Here is a 17,353-nt window from a genome sequence, read left to right as displayed (position 1 = left end):
TACACAAACATATGCACCACTGTAAGTGTTTCTGGTCTTGTGGTTAGTATTTACAGTAAAGATAAGCATAAAACAGAATATTAGGATCCAAAGGCAGGAGAGTGTGTGCATGGACATGTACAGATGTGTGTAGCTGTCTGGTCTTATTCAGTGGTGTCTCTTCTGATGCTCTGATGACATAAACCAAGCCTGTCTCCTAAACATGACATTTATATGGTACTAAATCTGTTTGTCAGTTACATGGTATGTAATATATTATTAAGTGAATATCTTTATTGTGTGTATTGTGCAAGGGGAAAAATGGCATAGTGCTTCACCTTTCAGTCTTGCAAGTGGTATTTCGCCCTAATTTTGACATTTTATAAATTAAATGATTAAAAATGCATGCTGGTCCCGAATGAATCATTTACTGATAACGAAATGTGGCCTTCAGTTTTAACCTTAGGTTAGTGCTGCACTTAATCAATATGTGTAAATGCCATTCACCCAGAGGTGAGCTGTGGAAGCCCTGCAGCTTCTGTTGCGACTGGCTGACTTGTGGATTCATGCATTTTGAATAAAGGTCCCTCTATATTTTCTCTGCCCCTCTTTCTCCCTCACTCTGCCCGCCTCGCTCTCTCGTTCTGTATCTCTGCCTCCCTCTTTCTGAGGCGTTGAATCTTCTCCCCTTGTCTTCAGCGGGGGTTCATTTTTCACGCCACCAAACAGCCGCAGGACGCACATCTCCACACACTCTGTTTCTGTTTACTTCAACACTTTCTGAAACATACACATCTCGGCTAAATTGGTTTCTGCAAATGCTATTCCCAGCCAGAGTGAGTGAGTGAGTAAGTTTGACATCCTCTGGACTTGCCTGCCTCCTCCTTCTCAGTGTTGTGTTGATGCACTCCCGGTAAATATCAGATTGCCGTGGCTACCTGCAGTGGACATGCACCGACGTAATGGCTTCCACCTGGTGTCAGCACCTCGAATACCTGCGGGCGGATAAACACAGATCTCTGCTGTCTGCAAACACACTCAGACACACAGAGATGTAACACAAAATGTAGGACAAACTCGCAGCTGTAAAAAAAAAGCATATTCAAACACAAGCGGACGCAGGGATCTGAGTAAAAAGATGGAATCAAACAAGCACAAAGACAGACAAAGACGCAAGGGGACAAACAAGAAAGGGATAGAAGGAATGAGGCAGAGTGTAGGCTAAACACGTCTTTGGGTAAGCTTGTCATGCTTGCTAATCCTTTTCCTCACCACCTCCACATGCTGCAAAACACACACTTTACACACACACACACATCAAAACACCCCCCTCCATCCTAGCCCTGCTGCATCCCTTATGTGATGGCATGAAAGACACTGGTTTCTAAGATGTGTTCATTACTTTGTCTCACCACTGACCACGTTCACATCTGTTAAGTTGCTCTCTATCACAAAGAGAACAGCAGTTTCCTCCTTTAAACATTCACTCCGTGGCGCTCGGTGTTATTTACATTTCTCCCTGTGCGGTGTCACTACTTTACGTGCATCCTGACTGCCAGCTTTCCAACATTTATATTCTCACTTTATGCGTTTAGCTGATGTTTTCTTTATCTAGTAAGAGGTGCAGAAGTCACAACCACAGCACCCAGGCAAGAAACCAGAGCTGTGATGCATAAATAAACATAAATCAAGCTGGAAACTTCAATTTTCCAGTCTGTAGTTGAATGATTTTATGTTGCCACATCTTTAAGTTGACACATGCAATGCAATACTTTATAAAAATGCACAGAAAATACTTCCATATAAATCTTCTGTACAGTGCTTAGAGCTAAATATGACTTTAAGATGCGCACAGCTCTGTATCTTCAGGTATAGACTGCATTTTTTTAATGTGATGTAAGTTTTATTATGTCAATGTCACGTCTGAATAAGCAGATAATTCTCCTTTACTTAAAAGTCACAGTGGCAATCTTACGAGATCTCAGTGACTCATTTAACTTGGCTCAAATCTGAATCGAGCAAAGTCAGAATTACATGGTTAAATGTGCACAGGGAGAGGTTAAATGCAATAACCCCTTTAGTGACAGCACGTGACTTAAATGTCATCACTGAGGCTCAAAGAAAACTGAAACCGCGACACAATGGGAGTGAGTCCAGTTCGAGTTTTTAAGGAAATTTATCCCTGGCAGATTAATAAAAATTTCTCCTCATGTGAGCAGTGTGGGGTAAAAGGAAAACCTCATCTGACCAGCAGCCTACAAAAATGATCAGTTTAAGTAGAATGTAAATAGGATTAAATGAGAATCCCAAATTTCACATCTTCAATGCTTCCGCACCAAAATAAGGAAAATAAATAGATTTGTAAGAAGTTTGGTGAGAAACAGCAGCAGGCAGCTCTTGTATTTATTATTTGTCTTTTGATTAAGGTTTTGACAGCAAAACAAGTTTTAAAATTTTTCAATGATGTGATCATGTGATCAAATCAAATCAAATGAACTTTATTTGTCCCACAAGGGGAATTTGTCGTGGGCAAGTGGCGTCATAACAGCTGCTTGCTTGTACATGCAATACATACATACACAATACATACACTATAACAGTCACGAAGGCAAACATATCCAGGAAAAGAGAAAGAAAGAAAGAAAGTGCAGAGAGTGCAATAAATAGTTTAAAATACTTATAATACAAGTTCAAATAAAACATACTAAAAAACTAAAAGAAAAGGCAAGGGATGTTGATTTAAGCCAGCAGGTGGACAGGCAAACCAGATGTTATTGATATGAATAACTGATACATATTACAGTGTAGGAAGAGGCAGAGGTAGTAACGATACCAAGGGGAAATGAGGGAAGACAGAGTGGGATGACACGCAACGGAGGTCCCCAGCAGGAGCCAAAGTGGGGCTGCTCCAGCTAAATGATATGTGTCCCAGCCACTCAGCAACAGGATAACCCATCATTACTGCTCAGCTGTTGAAACGCTGCTTCTTGGATACACACTGACAAAATGTGCAACGGTGTTGAGTCTCTTTGGTCTTAAACTAACAAAACTTATGTGTCTTAATGACAAAAAGCCAAAACGTTAGTGTAGAAGTGAAGCGATGTTATGTTCTCCACGTCTGTAAAGGCTCTTCATTTTCCAGTAACAAGCATCACCACCAGCCTGCAAGTGCAGTTACTGTACATGTCTCTCTGTACACTCACTTCCCCAATCTCTCTCAGTATTGACTTGGCCCCTCAGATGGAGAGTATCACCTTGATGTCTGCACTGATCTCTCTCAGAGGTCATTGATAATGATCAAAACAATTTCTACCGAGAGGGAGAGGGAGAGAGAGAGAGAGGGAAAGGGAAAGAGAAGTGTCTATGCACCCCTGCCTCCTCCCCTGTCATGGCTTCAATTACTCAGTGTGACGGCATTGCTATGAATAATGCAGAGGTCCCCCTGCCCTAGCCGGGAGTACCATGCACGCCTGTGTATGCACACACTGACATGAAAGAGAGAGGGCAAAGGTTCTTATGAATGATCAAAGCCGAGCTGGAGTAAGAACAGCAGCAATGCAGAGCTGAAACAGCAGAGTGTTATTCACTGGTCATCCAAATGAGCTTAATCAGTGAACACATACAGTACTGTGCTTTTCCCTATGTGGTCTTTGTTCTCAGCTGTTATCATCCAGAGTTTCTATATTTATATAGAGTGTTTATAGCTGAGAGTTTCTGCTCTGAGATGTTTTTGCTTCGGGCTCCTCTGATACAGTTTGAGGGATGTTTTATCCTAATGAGACTTGCATGGGTAATTAAAAGCATAGATAAAATTTACTGCACATAAAAATTACAGCCCAGACCTCATGGTGAAATAGGTTCATGGCCAACTTTTGTCCACGTTGACTAGTGTAGGGATCACAGCAGCAGCACCCGGGGAGGAGTCTGAGTCGGGTATGGTAAAGCGGACTGTCACAGGAGACACGGGTTGATGGATGGTGCCGCATTTGGTTTATATGGCATCCATCTCCACATGCAATCTGTTATCCTCACACCTACTTCACACCATCACCTCTCTCTCTCTCCAATGCAGTCTCTCTCATGTGATCTCCAGTCTGATTACATGTAACACAACTGCAGGACCACACCGGCATCATTTACATCAAATACCAACACCCTGCCGTACATTTATACACTAATAAAGCTGTAATAAGACACATTCATTAGCACTATTTGATTTATTTTGTCAGGATTTGCTGCAAACTGAAAAGCTGTCTTCAAAATTTTATGAGCTATGAGGGTAAACAAAGACAGAGAGACTTGAGTGAAAAGGGAGGATGTGGAGGTGGGGAAAGTACAAAGAGGGATGGAAAGTCCAATCCAGAAACACAAAGGCCAGCAGCAGCTATTAATGGTATTTTCAACTCGGAGTAAAAAGGCAGAAGGAGATTTCTCCTCTTCTCTTGGTGAGCCCCCTCAATCCCTCCATCTGTCTCTGTCACCACAAAATCAGTGGTGGCGCAGAGAAAAACACCACGCTGTAAATGGGAAAAGAGGGATGAGTAAGAGAGAGGAGATAAATGTGTGTGTGTGTATGTGTGTGCATGCATCTGGTGTGTATATGTGTGTGTGTGTATGCATTTGTGTTATTGTTTGTGATCTGTGCACTGAGCATCAATGATTCATCGTCATCCGTCTCCCACGCCCTGTCTGCCAGACTGAGCCAGGCAGAGTGTCGTTTGCTCTGTCCTGGAGTGTGTGTGTGTGTGCGTGTGTGTGTGTGTGTGTGTGAGAGAGAGAGAATAGAGCTCAAGGTGTGGTCACATGTCCTGTCAGTCCAATGAAATCACATGAAACTGGTGCGATATCAGGTGTCGGATGGAGGTAAATATTGAGCAGAATGATCAGAAATTGTAAACAGTGCATGAGAGTGATGCTGCAGTTTGTGCTTCCTGCAGAGCAATTTACAGAACAGAGCAATAGCACAACACAAGAATAATTACCCCTCATATGCATCGACACAACACTGTTTTCTTTTAGCCAATCGTGCACATGAGTAAATTGAATAATACGGTGAGCTTTAAGCTGCTCATCATCTGGATCTAGCAGAGAAACAGGAAGCAAATTTGATAATTACTCAGTTGCATAAGCTTTAATGAAAGATGGATGTCTTTTCACTCCATGCCAGGGAAACCAGCACCTTAGCGTATATATAACTTATTTTATCTTATGATACATAGATTTATTTATCTATTATAGGAATCTACCTTTCGTATTTTGTTTTTTATTCCATACCTAAACGTTTGCACTGAAGGAGCTGCTCTTAATCTCATTGTATAGTGACAATAAAGGTATTCTATTCTATTCACCTGAGAACACATCCAATTATGTTCCTCAGGTCAAACAACTAACACTGGGGGTCCTGCTTTTCAATGATAGACCTGAACCAAAAAGACCTGCCAGAGAGGTGTCCAACCAGCCAATCAGATCTGAACTCAAACCATTGAACCACCAGCTCTGTCATTGTGTGAGGCCACGTTGCTGAGCAGCCCGAGTCTCTTGTTGCCAGCATGCCTGCTGTTGCGTGTTGCTGTTAATGTTGTGCATTTTTGAGGAAATGCACAAACCGTAGCCCATTCTGGTGCTGTAAACGGTTGATTAATGTGTGCACACTGTTATGTGCTGCATTAGGTCATAGAGTCGAGGGAAGCTGCTACGATTACAATTGGATTTTGCCACATCGTGTGATTAGCAAATAGACTGAAAACAACTGATAGCGGTGTGACTAAACTAATTAAAACATCTGCCAGCCATCTAATCAGTCATCACTCCCCTTTATCATTGATAACTCTAGATCTTGCCACAAAGCCTCGGTCCTTTCCCTCTGTTCCTTTTTGTGTGCCGAGGCTCATTTGATGTGAGTGATTATAGCCTGTTGCATGGATCTGTTAAGTCAACATGTAACAGTTGAGGTTTCAACATTCTTGGCTTTTGTCTATTAGTTATCTTCTCTAGAAGCTTGTATTACACAGAAGTTTTATACAATTATCAGACTCTGATAAGACTCTCTGTGCCTTTTACCCATGTGTATGTTTTTGTGGCTTCTCTTGTAATGAATATGTTATGTAAAAAGCCTCTGTGGGCCAGACGGTGTAACACAATCTGCATTTCCGTCCAAGGCCACTTTGCCAAAAAAAATCGCTGCACAAACTTCAGCCCTGATCCTGAGAGCTTGTTTTTTTTTTGCTGCTGCTGCTGCTGCTGCTGCCAACATAAGAGCAGTCTTTCAATCCCCACAAATTCCACGCTTCACTTCCTCTCTGTCCAATCTTAATATTTATAATTTGAATTTGCATGAGAGTGGGAGAAAATGGTGTTGCCTGTTATTTAAAAATCTATACATTGAACGTGTTTCTATGCATGTGTATTTATAGGCACCAATTTAGAGGAAGGTCGAAAGAGGAGAGAGGGATTTAGTTTGACAGCAGACAGGCAGTGAGACTGATATGTTGGCAAACAGCACGGACACACAGGAGTTGTAAGAGTATAGCCTGCTGTTCCAGCGGTGATCTTTGTGTCTTGGTTGGTGTTGTGTGACTAACTTGATGGGAGGGCAGCCAGAGGCTCTTTTAGGAAGCAGGCCATTCAATGGTTTCCTAAATTGGTGGGAGTGCAATGAAATGGCTAACTTTATTGGGCTGGTTTTTGGCTGCCTTTCCTCCAATGAAACGCACTCAAGAGAACGCAGAATGCTACTTGCGTGGTCACAGGGAAAGCACTCACTTAAATGTAATTGGCACTGGTTTGTCGCAGGCCATTAAAATGTCTTTATCTTTATCAGAGAAAACAGAGGTCTCCCTCATAAATCAAGACAGACGTGTCGTCAGATTTGTAGATGTATGTTTGCCGTTCAGACGCAACACATTGCAGTGTTTTAGTCTTTGACAGGAAACAATCTGCACTTTAAACATTACAAATACTCGGTGTTAAAGATTTATCATCACCGGGACGTGGCCCTTTTTTGTGGGCGCGACACTAAAGCTCTGCTCGTGTTATAAATGACACTGTGGTGCATTAATGAGAGACGTATTAAAAGTCAAGGACGTGAGCTCTCTCCGCAGGACAAATGCAACCCGGAGCCTTTTTAATCTGGAGTGTGTTTTTACTTCACCCCGGGCAGAAAGTACTTCACAGACACTCTCCCATCACACAAAGAGAAAGTGAGTCGAACTTTTACATTTCAATTCCTACTCAACCTTCCTGAGGTCACAGTATAGGTCATAGCTTCAGACAGACACTCGCCATGAGCTACTCTGTGAAACACTATCCATGTCCTTCTTTTGAAAAAAAAAAAACACTCTTACACAGCTTTCTGGCTTACCAACACACACACACAGACTGAGAGAGATCTGAAAAGAGCAACTGCGGCCAAACGTGGTCTCACTGCTTCCCCCACTTTTCCACAGAAGATAGATTCCCATGGATTATATACTGTAGACTGGGGATGTGCTTTGAAAAGAAACTTCTAAAAATAGATCTCAAGGAACAAATGCCCCACATGAAAGTGCTCATTGTGCCCCCCCACCCCCACCCCTCTTGTTGCTTCCCCCTGTCCTCCTCTGTCCTCTCTTTCCCCTCCATTGCTCTTCTCCTCAGTCTCTACCAGGTGACAGCAGTAGATGTGGTCTGGTGTTCCCTCTGCTCCCTAACTGGCTGTTAAGACTGACACTTCGGTGCATTGTGCTCCAGCAGTGTCACTTGCTTCTTGCCTCCTTGTCCTGTTTGTCCTTTTTCTCAGTGACCTTTGTATGATGTCCAAGGTTTCAGTCAGGGCAGTGACCTTTACAAAGTGGCTCCTTCTATATCTGAATGCTTTTAGATTGTATATAGTATCTTGCAAACATTCAGCCAACATTACCATTCAGCTGAGGTTAGAAGATTTCTGAAGGACATGTGATTCTGGTGCGCATTTTGTCTCCCTGATCACAAAGCACTATCAAAAACCACATAAAGAGTACTTCTACCCTGTATGAGGTGCAATAGAAAAAATGTAATAATCACAAAAAAAAAGAGAGTTTTTCCTGCACTCGTTTTGTAATATCTAAAATCCTGTTATTTCACTGGGTTTTCATTTCCCGGTGGAGGTGCTTGATGACATTAAGAGGATAGAACAAGGGTTCCCACCGCAACTGTGACCTTAAAAAGAAAAAAAAAAAAGCCAATGACGCTCCCTTATTGAGATTGAATTACCATCACAAGCTTCTTTCATAAGGCTTCTGACAAATTAATTATATTTACAATCTTCTGCCTCTTTTGGCCTCGCATCATATTGTCTCTTCGTGATTTTGGTTCCACATAATTGCTCAGATAAAGGCTGCAGGGTGCTTGCAGTTTTTTCATTATCCAATATCCACACAGAATAGCCACATGGAGAATGAGTTGAGTGGTGGAAAGCATAGCCGCAGTCTATTCTGCCACTAGATTTCCCACATTGCTGGGCTGCTGCAGAGCTCTGCCTCTCCACATGCTCCCCTTAAAATCCCATGTGGTGCTCTGGCTGTGCAGAAGCAGGAGGCTTAGCGCAGATTATCTCACTTTTCCATATGTTCCATACATCCGTGCTGAAAATACTATATCTATATCTATATCTATGTAAATATGATGCACTACAGTCTATGAAAAACCTGCCTGTGTGGCGTCATGATTTCATTAGCAGAATGTTTGGTCTCCATGGAGTATCTCAATGTGACCTACATCTCACATGATTTTCAACAGACCTGTATCCTAAAATGACCCACATGCACAGCTGAACAACAAGAAGCAATGTGACATCTGGCCAGCTGTTACAGGAGAACTAACCTAATTGTCTCAAATGGACTGTCCACACGGACATAATGCTGACATCCACACCAGAGGCTCGCGTACACCCGCCAATGATGAATGTTACATCACATGGACCTTAGTGAACAGTTGTGTATTATGCAGAAGAAATACAGTAACACTGGTTTGCTTGAGATATACAGAGGGGCAGCTGGATTTTACCATATCTCTCTTGATTGTCAAATTTGGTCTTGAAAGTCCCACAATCACACAGTGGAAAAGGGGGCCTTGAATATTTAAAATCCAGTATGGTGAGTCATCACAGACTGGTGGGAAGCTTTCTGTACAGGATGTTCACTCTTTGCGCTGAGTCGCTTTCTCGTATACTACTTATCTCGCTTTTGAAGAGTTTGCTCCTCACAATGATGGGATAAAATGCTTCACAAAACGAACAGAGGTGAGAATCCTCAGGAGCTGCTCCGGAGTAAGACGATAATAGAATATAATGATAAAGGTGCAGTCTTTATACTCATGATACATAGATCTATTGCTGTGCCAGGATACCAGCATATCAAGTGTCATAATAACCTTTAAAAAAAAAAGGAAAAAGACCATTGTGAAAGTTTTATCTAACATGATTGTAATCAGAACCTGTTCACTAAACTTTCTGCCTCGTTCACTGAGAGAATATAATATGTTTGTAATGGGAAGAAATTGATTATTTACTTATGTTTGCTTTAAAAACTATGGATCATGGTCTGATACTGTTTTTCATTGATTATCTCATACATCATAGAATGTGTATTGTTTGTGTGCAGGTGCTATACTGTAGGTTTGACAGTCAAACTCGCACAGCCACTACTTTAGGAAACCAGACACCATGTGAGCAGTTTCTAATTCACTTTGGTTCCTCCATCCATGCTCTGTCTGAGAGCACTTTGTCCCGATATAACTCATTTCCAGTCTTCCATACTGTGCCACAGGCTCTCCTGGCTGCCGACACATTCATCTGTAACGCCCTGAAAGAATGAAGGTTTGAAGAGAGAGCAGGGTGATAAAGAGGAAGAGAGAAACAGAGAAAGAGATAGGGAGAGAGAGAGAGGGATGGTCTAAAGATGACAGCTTTAGGTCTAGAGAGAAAGGGAGAGTATGAGGGAGAGAAGGTAGCGTAAATTGCCTGACCGCTGCCTAGAGCTGTGCTGCTCCTAAATTTAGACTTTTTTTTTGAGACGTAGGTTAGGGAAGTGGATGTAGCAGAATACCTTATGGTGAACCTGCAGTCGCTCTCTGGGGTTAAATGTTTGCAGTATGCCAGAAACACAATCAAAAACTGTGCTGATTTCAACTGCTGTGGAGCACGTGCTGCATGCAAATGTCTGTCGAGCCATAGAGCTCCGTTCATTTAATGACCCCGGCTTCTGTGCATGGGAGAGCCTGCCAACACTGGTTTCTATAGATCCAGCTTGGGTGGTAATACTCTCGCAGAGGTCTCATTTAAAATTAATTGATCCTCTAAATGAACAGCATGCAATGCGTCATTTTGCAGCCTGGCCATTTTACCTGTAATTTACATTCAGCTGAGGTGTGTATTTATTTATACTGAGGGCAGGTGAGTGCATGAGGAATGCAAGCATATATATTTATATATAATAGGACATATACAAAATAGGACAGTTCACAGACAATTCAAGAAAGGCTGTGATAAAATAATAGAAGAGACAGAGAAGAAGGTATCCCCACCTCATTATACAGTTCTTTTATATTCCTGTTCCTCTGCCTCCCTAAATGTCCATCACAGAGGCTCAGGCAGGTGATCAATATTCCATCTGCTTTCTGAAAAGGTTATATACAAGACCACTGCTGTTAGAGAAATGTATTTCTGCCTCTTAAAACTGGACACTGTTTAAAAAAACATGGTGAAAGGTCAGGTGCAGTGCCCTGGTTTTCTAAACATCTCAGGATTTTCAACAGTTGAACCATGACCTTGTTTTTTTGTCATTTGGCCCATTCTGCTTTCATCGAATACACTTTATTTATTTAGTGCTGCGGTGGTGTAGCCTCACAGATGGCATCAAGAGAATATCTGATATAAAATGTATAAACCATGCAGATACTTTCACATGACAACCTACACAACAATACTTTAAAGTTAAATAAATACAAATGTTGTTTGTGCAAAAAACTCACATTACGAAGTAAACATCAAATTGTCATGCTGGTAAAGATATGCTGTACTTATACACACATCTGTTTCTGTAAAAGTGTACATTTTCTAAGTCTATGTTTTATTTTCTCAAAAGAGAGCATGTGTAGATAATAAATCATTGTTGTCCCACTTCTCCCCCTTGCACAAATCTGTTCTGACATGTACAAATAAATAACCACAGAAGCGGCAAGATATGTGGATGAAAGGCCGTTAATTCTTGTTTGGAGTTAGATTTTCTCAGAACCGTCTTAACGGCAATTAATCAATATTAATATCTCCCCACTTTTCAACCGGCCTGTTTTTTAGCTGAAAGCATATTTGTGAAACAGATCGGGGGTGTGGAATAGTGATAGAGGAAAGTTTCTTTTAGTGAGTAACACCAAGTGTGATTCAACACCATTCCTTTGCACCCTGTTTGTGTTTGCTAGTAATTAATGAGGTATTGTAAATTTTAAGAGAAAAATATGATTATTGTGTATTTGTTTTGCTTATGGACACAATAATTAGCGCTGCAATAGTAGCTATATCAACTTTGCAGAGGGTATAACTGAGGGTATAGTAGATACTGACAGGTTAAGTCAGTAGTTTGATCGAGGAAAATTAGGTATTATTAATGGTCTTGAAGGAACAATAACACATCATCTGCATATAGGCTTGTTTTGATCTGTCTGCTGTTTGTAAACCCTCGCTGGCTGTGATCAATAAGTTATTCACCGAACTCATGCATAAATTTCTGGTTTTTAAATGCCACAAAGCTAGATCATTTTTTTGCTAGTTTCTTTTTATACTTGTACTCTTCTTATATAATTAAAAAGATACAGAAATAATCATTGAAACTTCTGCAGGTTTCAGCTGGTATCACCTAATGTTTTCTTAGCTTTCCGTTTCCTTCATAAAACTTTATTTCTATGGTGTGTGCAGAAAAGTTTCATCTGTCGTACACCATGCTGGAGTTCATTTAAAGAAAGCAAGTGCTAGATCTCAGTCCTCCAGATTTTCACTCATTAAGACCTCACAACTCGAGGGTTTTAACTTCCCAGACATCAGGCGCTTTGATCTAACCCCGGAGTTGAGAACAATCTAATTTTCTTTTCTTATTTTCTTCTAATAACAAGACCAGTCACTCCGCAAGTCTTCAGAAGAGAATAGGGCCTATTTGATGTTCTGTTATAGTCAGCCCCCACCCTTCATTCTTCTCCCTTTGCTCTTCTGTCCCGTCTCTACAGCAGCTTCAACAGAAGCTGCACCAATTCATTAGAAGGCTCAGAAAGTCAATTATGGTAATAGTTCCCTTTGCCAGGGGAGGTGGAAACTCAGCAAAGTCAGATTTTTTTCTTTTTATTGCACTCCTTCAACATGTGCTTCTATATATTTTATTTAGGCCTCATTTAGATGTGCAAATTGGTTTTCTGAAGTATAGAGGGCAAAAGGTCTGTAGAGAAGAGGAGAGGAGAGGAGAGGGTAAGAAGGGAAAGGCTGTTCCCTCGGCCTGCACGCAGAGCTGACCTAAGGTAAGGGAGGAGATGAAGGAGGAAGAGTAGAACTAGTGTCAGGAGACCATCCGCAGGAATCCCTTTTACTTATTCATGCAGCAGCCAAGCATCAGGGAATCTCCCAACCTCATTATGAAATGCGTATTTGCAGAAGCTCACGCAGCAGTGCAGCTCTTGCTTGAAAGCCTCTGCTTATCCACTCCACTCTCCTCCCCTCTTCCTCTCTTTTTTAGATCAGATCACTCTGGGGAAGCAATGTCATGCTTCATTCATCGAGATGCCTCTCCCACTGTCCTAAATCTCTCTCTCTCAGACTCTCTCTCTTTATTTCTGAAAGGGAAAGCTCGGCTAATTTCAACAAGTTTGTGTGGTTGGCATAAAAGGAAACAGATGCCTACGCTTGAATCTGTATTCATCATCTGTTTCTGTGCTAATTTTGATTGATGGGCAGAGTGGAATGAGAGTGCTGCACCTTTGATGAGCTTCTGATGAAGCCAAACATGTATGCACAGTGCACACTCATCAAAACTGCATTACAATGTATATGTGATGAACAGTGTAGATACTCTGAACTTATTTGTTAATTTACCACAATTGACCTTTTGCAAAACCCCCAAACGGTCATCGTCCACTGCGAGACTTTTCTATTTTCCAATGACTGTGGCTGAGCAGTTGCAACTAGGCGGAGAAACCAAAGCCTTGGGTTTCTCATCATGTTTGCATGGGGTCAAATTAGGGTGAATAAGATTTTGAGCTCATAAAATTATGTTAAAGAATGATTCCTTAGTTTGTAATTGGTAAACAGCCTTGGTAAGCCTGTTTAATAAATAAGCATGAGAAATTTGAATTTGTGTGAAAAGTGTATTTATAAAAAGATTTTTGTTGTTGAGAAAAAAAGAGATGGTGTGAATAAAATCTGCGAATAAATGATATCAGGAGTTAGTTTTCACAAAGACTCTGTGATAGAAATACTTTTGCAAATGCATGTACACAGATACAAAAGAGAAAAATTCTTGTAAAAGTCAAAGTTCAAAACTCAAAGCATTCAAAGTTCCCACACTGTGAGAAGAAATTTTCACCGTCCAATCACAAAGCAGGAGTCCAGTTGGACAGCAGGTAGTTTCTCTACTTTCATCTCCCCTGCAGATCCTAAAACATGTAGTAGTGGGTTTGCATACATACACAGCATGTTAAATGTTGTTATTTTTTTTACAGCATCATTAAATCTAATTTCACCCCACTGCTGGAGCAGCATGCATGGTCCCAGCCTCAGTTTAATTTGAAAGTCAATTATGATTCCACACAGACAATAACATTTCTTTTGCTGCAGTCACAATTTCTTCTTTTAGTCCAAAGGTTGCTCGGGCTCATTTCAGAGCTCAAATGAATCCTATTTGTATTTCCTGCTTGTATGATGCCTCCTCAAAGCTGCATTGCTCTTCCAGATTCATTTCCATGCCTTCTTTCTTGGGCCCAGAGGGAGATGAAAAGAGCCAGGCCTCTTCACTGGGGCTCAGCATCCACCATTAGAGTGACTAGATTCACCCGTGGCATGAAATTAAGGAGGTGAAGCCCATTGAGCGGCCCAGCAGATAGAGGCAGAGGATAATAAATCCACAGAGAAAGGGGGAGGCGGGTGTGGAAGGAGGGATGTGGCAGCCCATGCCGCCTCAGGGACACTTAGGATCCCTTTATTAGCATGGCTATTTTCACCCTCTCCTTCAATGGCCTGTCTCTTCACTGAGCAGAGGCATCAACATGTACACACTCACTCAGTTCCTCCCTGCTGCTACACAATCAGAGGCATGGAGTTGATGACACATTTTTTCATATGAAGAGTAGATAAAAAATTATATATTTGTTTTGAACTTTAGGATGAGAACTCAAAATAAACAGACCTGTCCATGTTGATGTGTTGATGAACAAATGAATATGAGCCAAATTCTTCTCAATATGATCAGTTAAATATATCCTTTAAATACAGAGGTTACTGTCAATGCTTCAGTCAAAGATAATGAAAAATGTGGCCAATGGCAACATATTCACCTTTATTATGTTCGTCCATGTTTCAGCATCTTCATCAGGAGTTATAATCAAAAACCTGAGAAGTAACAACTGTGCAGATGTTAGTTAGTGATTCACCAAGAAATTCACTTACAGTAACAAAGTCCATGCACTGATTCCATTAATTAATACAGAAATAAACTTGTTGTCAGAGGCTAATTAATAAATGATTAATGCACAGTGGGTGCTACTGGCTACCGGCTTTCAGATACATCAAAGCTATTCTTAGCCACAAAATGTTGATACAAAGAAAACACAAAACTGCTTCTGCACCACAGTACAGTACAGTATATAAATATCAAAACGATAAATTCTCTGCAGTTATAGAAATGTCCCTGTCTGAGTAGTGAAAAGGCGAGGGTAGGTGATCCGAAAAGCATCTTTCCAAACAAGAAAAAAAGGGGGAAAGCAAAGATGTGCAGATAAAATGGAAAACAATCATAAATAGTGTTTAAATAAATACAGTCTGTTTTTGTGTGATTCCCTTAAACAGTAAATCTGTCTTTGTGCGGTTGTGTGTGTTTCTGCGCACTGTTGTCTGTTGCGGTGGTATCGAAAAAGCGGCGGGATTGACCGCAAGATTAAACACCAAGTTGGCAGAGTTTCATGCAATCCGGCACAGCGCTGGTGCAAAGGGAGCACTTCTCTCAGGGCTTTTCATAACCCTCTCTGTTATGAATTTCTGTTTATGTAATCATCTGGTCCATCCATGCTGAGGTCTGACTGGTTGGCATTCGAGCACCGACGGGCCTGTAAACTGTAAACCAAGGAGTGAGGAAAAGCCTGGAAAATGATGTGACGCCATATTAAAGAACTGACGCACTCGCTGCAGTAATAAACAAATTACACAGCTTGGATTGTACAGAACATAAAGTCTGATTATTTACATTTGATAATTGATTTCTTTTTTTTTTTAAACAGCAAATTAAAGCAGATTTTAATTAAACTCTTGGCTTGGAGTCTACGTTATAATCCTGCTGTAATTTTAATAAAAATCTGATTCCTGTTCCTTTCCCATCTGCTTCTCTTTGACTTACCGTCATTTTTTCTTTCTTCCCTCTCTCCTGTCTCCCTTTCTTGTCGTTTGCCTGCAGGATTTTGAGGACGCAGTCCCTTGAATGGTATTATAACAATGTGAAAAGTCGCTTCAAGAGGTTCGGCAGTGCCAAGGTTTTGAAGACTCTGTACAGGAAGCACATTATCGAGAGAGGAGCGCTCTCTGATCTCCCAGGTAACTTTATCGTCCTGATTATTTATTTATTTATTTATTTATTTGTTTGTTTATGGCCTCTGTGTTGCATGCCATTCTTTAGCTGTTTATTTTTATCTTTTAATTATTCTCCTCAGCATCGTCTTTGATTGCAGAGCAGCCTTCTGTCTCTGTGTAATGTTTTGTCATGTTGTGATTAAAGCTATTTGGCTGATTTGGCAGGAGATGTTGTGTTACTCTTCCTAGAGTTGAAAAAAACAACAACAACAAAATGCCCCTTTTTTTGAGATGGAGGGTTTTTGTCGAACAAAACCAAAGACAAGCTCTCTTGATTGCTCATTAGTTTGCTTTGTTAAATGAACGGTCACTTTGTTTTACACCTTGTTTCTCCCTCAATGATTGATTCAGTTAATTACTTTCTCACTGGCATGTGGAGACAAAGAATTTCCCACTGACACACACACAACACACATCTCTAGGGTAACATTTATGGTGAGTGATTGAACTTAAAATCTGTGTTTTTGTATTTTCCTGACATTTAGATTTCATTTATTTAATGGCAATTGGATTTATTTAACTTTATTCAACGGCTGCAGTTAAATTTTGTGTTGCTGGTGCAGATGTGGGCGTGGTTGAAATTGTGTGTGTTGGTGCATGTGTGTGAGTGTGTGTGTCAGTGCAGTGGTGATGCTGACAGGCTAAGGGGCAGCTGGCCTGTGGTTTCATTCTGCCAGTTAATCCCTGCAGTGGCTCAGGCCACTTTGCGTCCTCAGTGAATTGTTCCTGTGCAGGACGGCAGCAGTGCAGCTTTCATCCCGCCTCCAGATAACATTGTTGTGACCCGGCTGAAACAGATCGGTCTGCCACTGTGGCTGACTACAAAGCATTATTTCAAACCCTGGTACATGGGATTAAATGAGTGAAGAGAGCACAGAGGGGATAAATCAGGTCAGGAACTGGATAGGATCAAGATGACCGAGCATTCAGAAACACACTGTGACCAAAACTGCAGTGAAGGTTGTTTTGGACAAAGTTAAAACGTTTTAATCATTATAATGCAGGTAAAGGAATACAACTATAAAACTAGCCTGTCTGTTTTTACTGCCATATTATTACATTTTCCTTCTTGTGGACATGTTGCCATCGTAAAAGTTGACAGGGCGATCACGGAGAGCTAAAAATAGCTAATGGGCTCTTAAAACATTAGTTTACAGAAAAAACAAAAACATGTCGCCAAATAATGTCAGTTCACATCAGATCTTTATTGTCCCACAAGAGGAAATTATGTTGCAGTAAGACAAGATAAAACACACAAAACAGTTCAAGACAAAGTGCTTGAAAATGATGGTTTTGTGAGCTGAAGTGTAAGGACTAAGAGCAGTCTGCAGTGTACAGTAAGAGCTAAACTAGGCCCAAAGTAGTGGATGAATTTCACATGGACAGGAATTGTTGACATTTTACAGCTCATCTTCTTTGTTTTCATGATGGAATTCCCCCTGTAGGTACAAGGCTTTCCCAGGACAATCATGATTTGTCTTGTGGCTGTAGTGCCTGCCGTGGTGCACAAGTGGACAAAATGATTCTCCTCCTAAACCTTCACTT

General features: G+C 41.0%; 1 protein-coding gene across 1 annotated transcript in view; it reads left to right on the top strand.

Annotated features, from left to right (window-relative positions):
* myripb (myosin VIIA and Rab interacting protein b) overlaps nucleotides 1-17,353 on the top strand; it is a gene marked incomplete at both ends in the record, with an annotated part of 92,425 nt that overhangs the window by 49,436 nt on the left and 25,636 nt on the right. The window contains one exon of the mRNA XM_083995336.1: nucleotides 15,636-15,772. Within this exon, the coding sequence (XP_083851462.1) occupies nucleotides 15,636-15,772 (137 nt within the window). The remainder of the gene's footprint in view (nucleotides 1-15,635; nucleotides 15,773-17,353) is intronic.

This window comes from Trachurus trachurus (assembly GCF_905171665.1).
Source record: "Trachurus trachurus genome assembly, chromosome: 20".
Taxonomy (NCBI): domain Eukaryota; kingdom Metazoa; phylum Chordata; class Actinopteri; order Carangiformes; family Carangidae; genus Trachurus; species Trachurus trachurus.
This window is presented reverse-complemented; position numbering and strand designations above follow the sequence as displayed.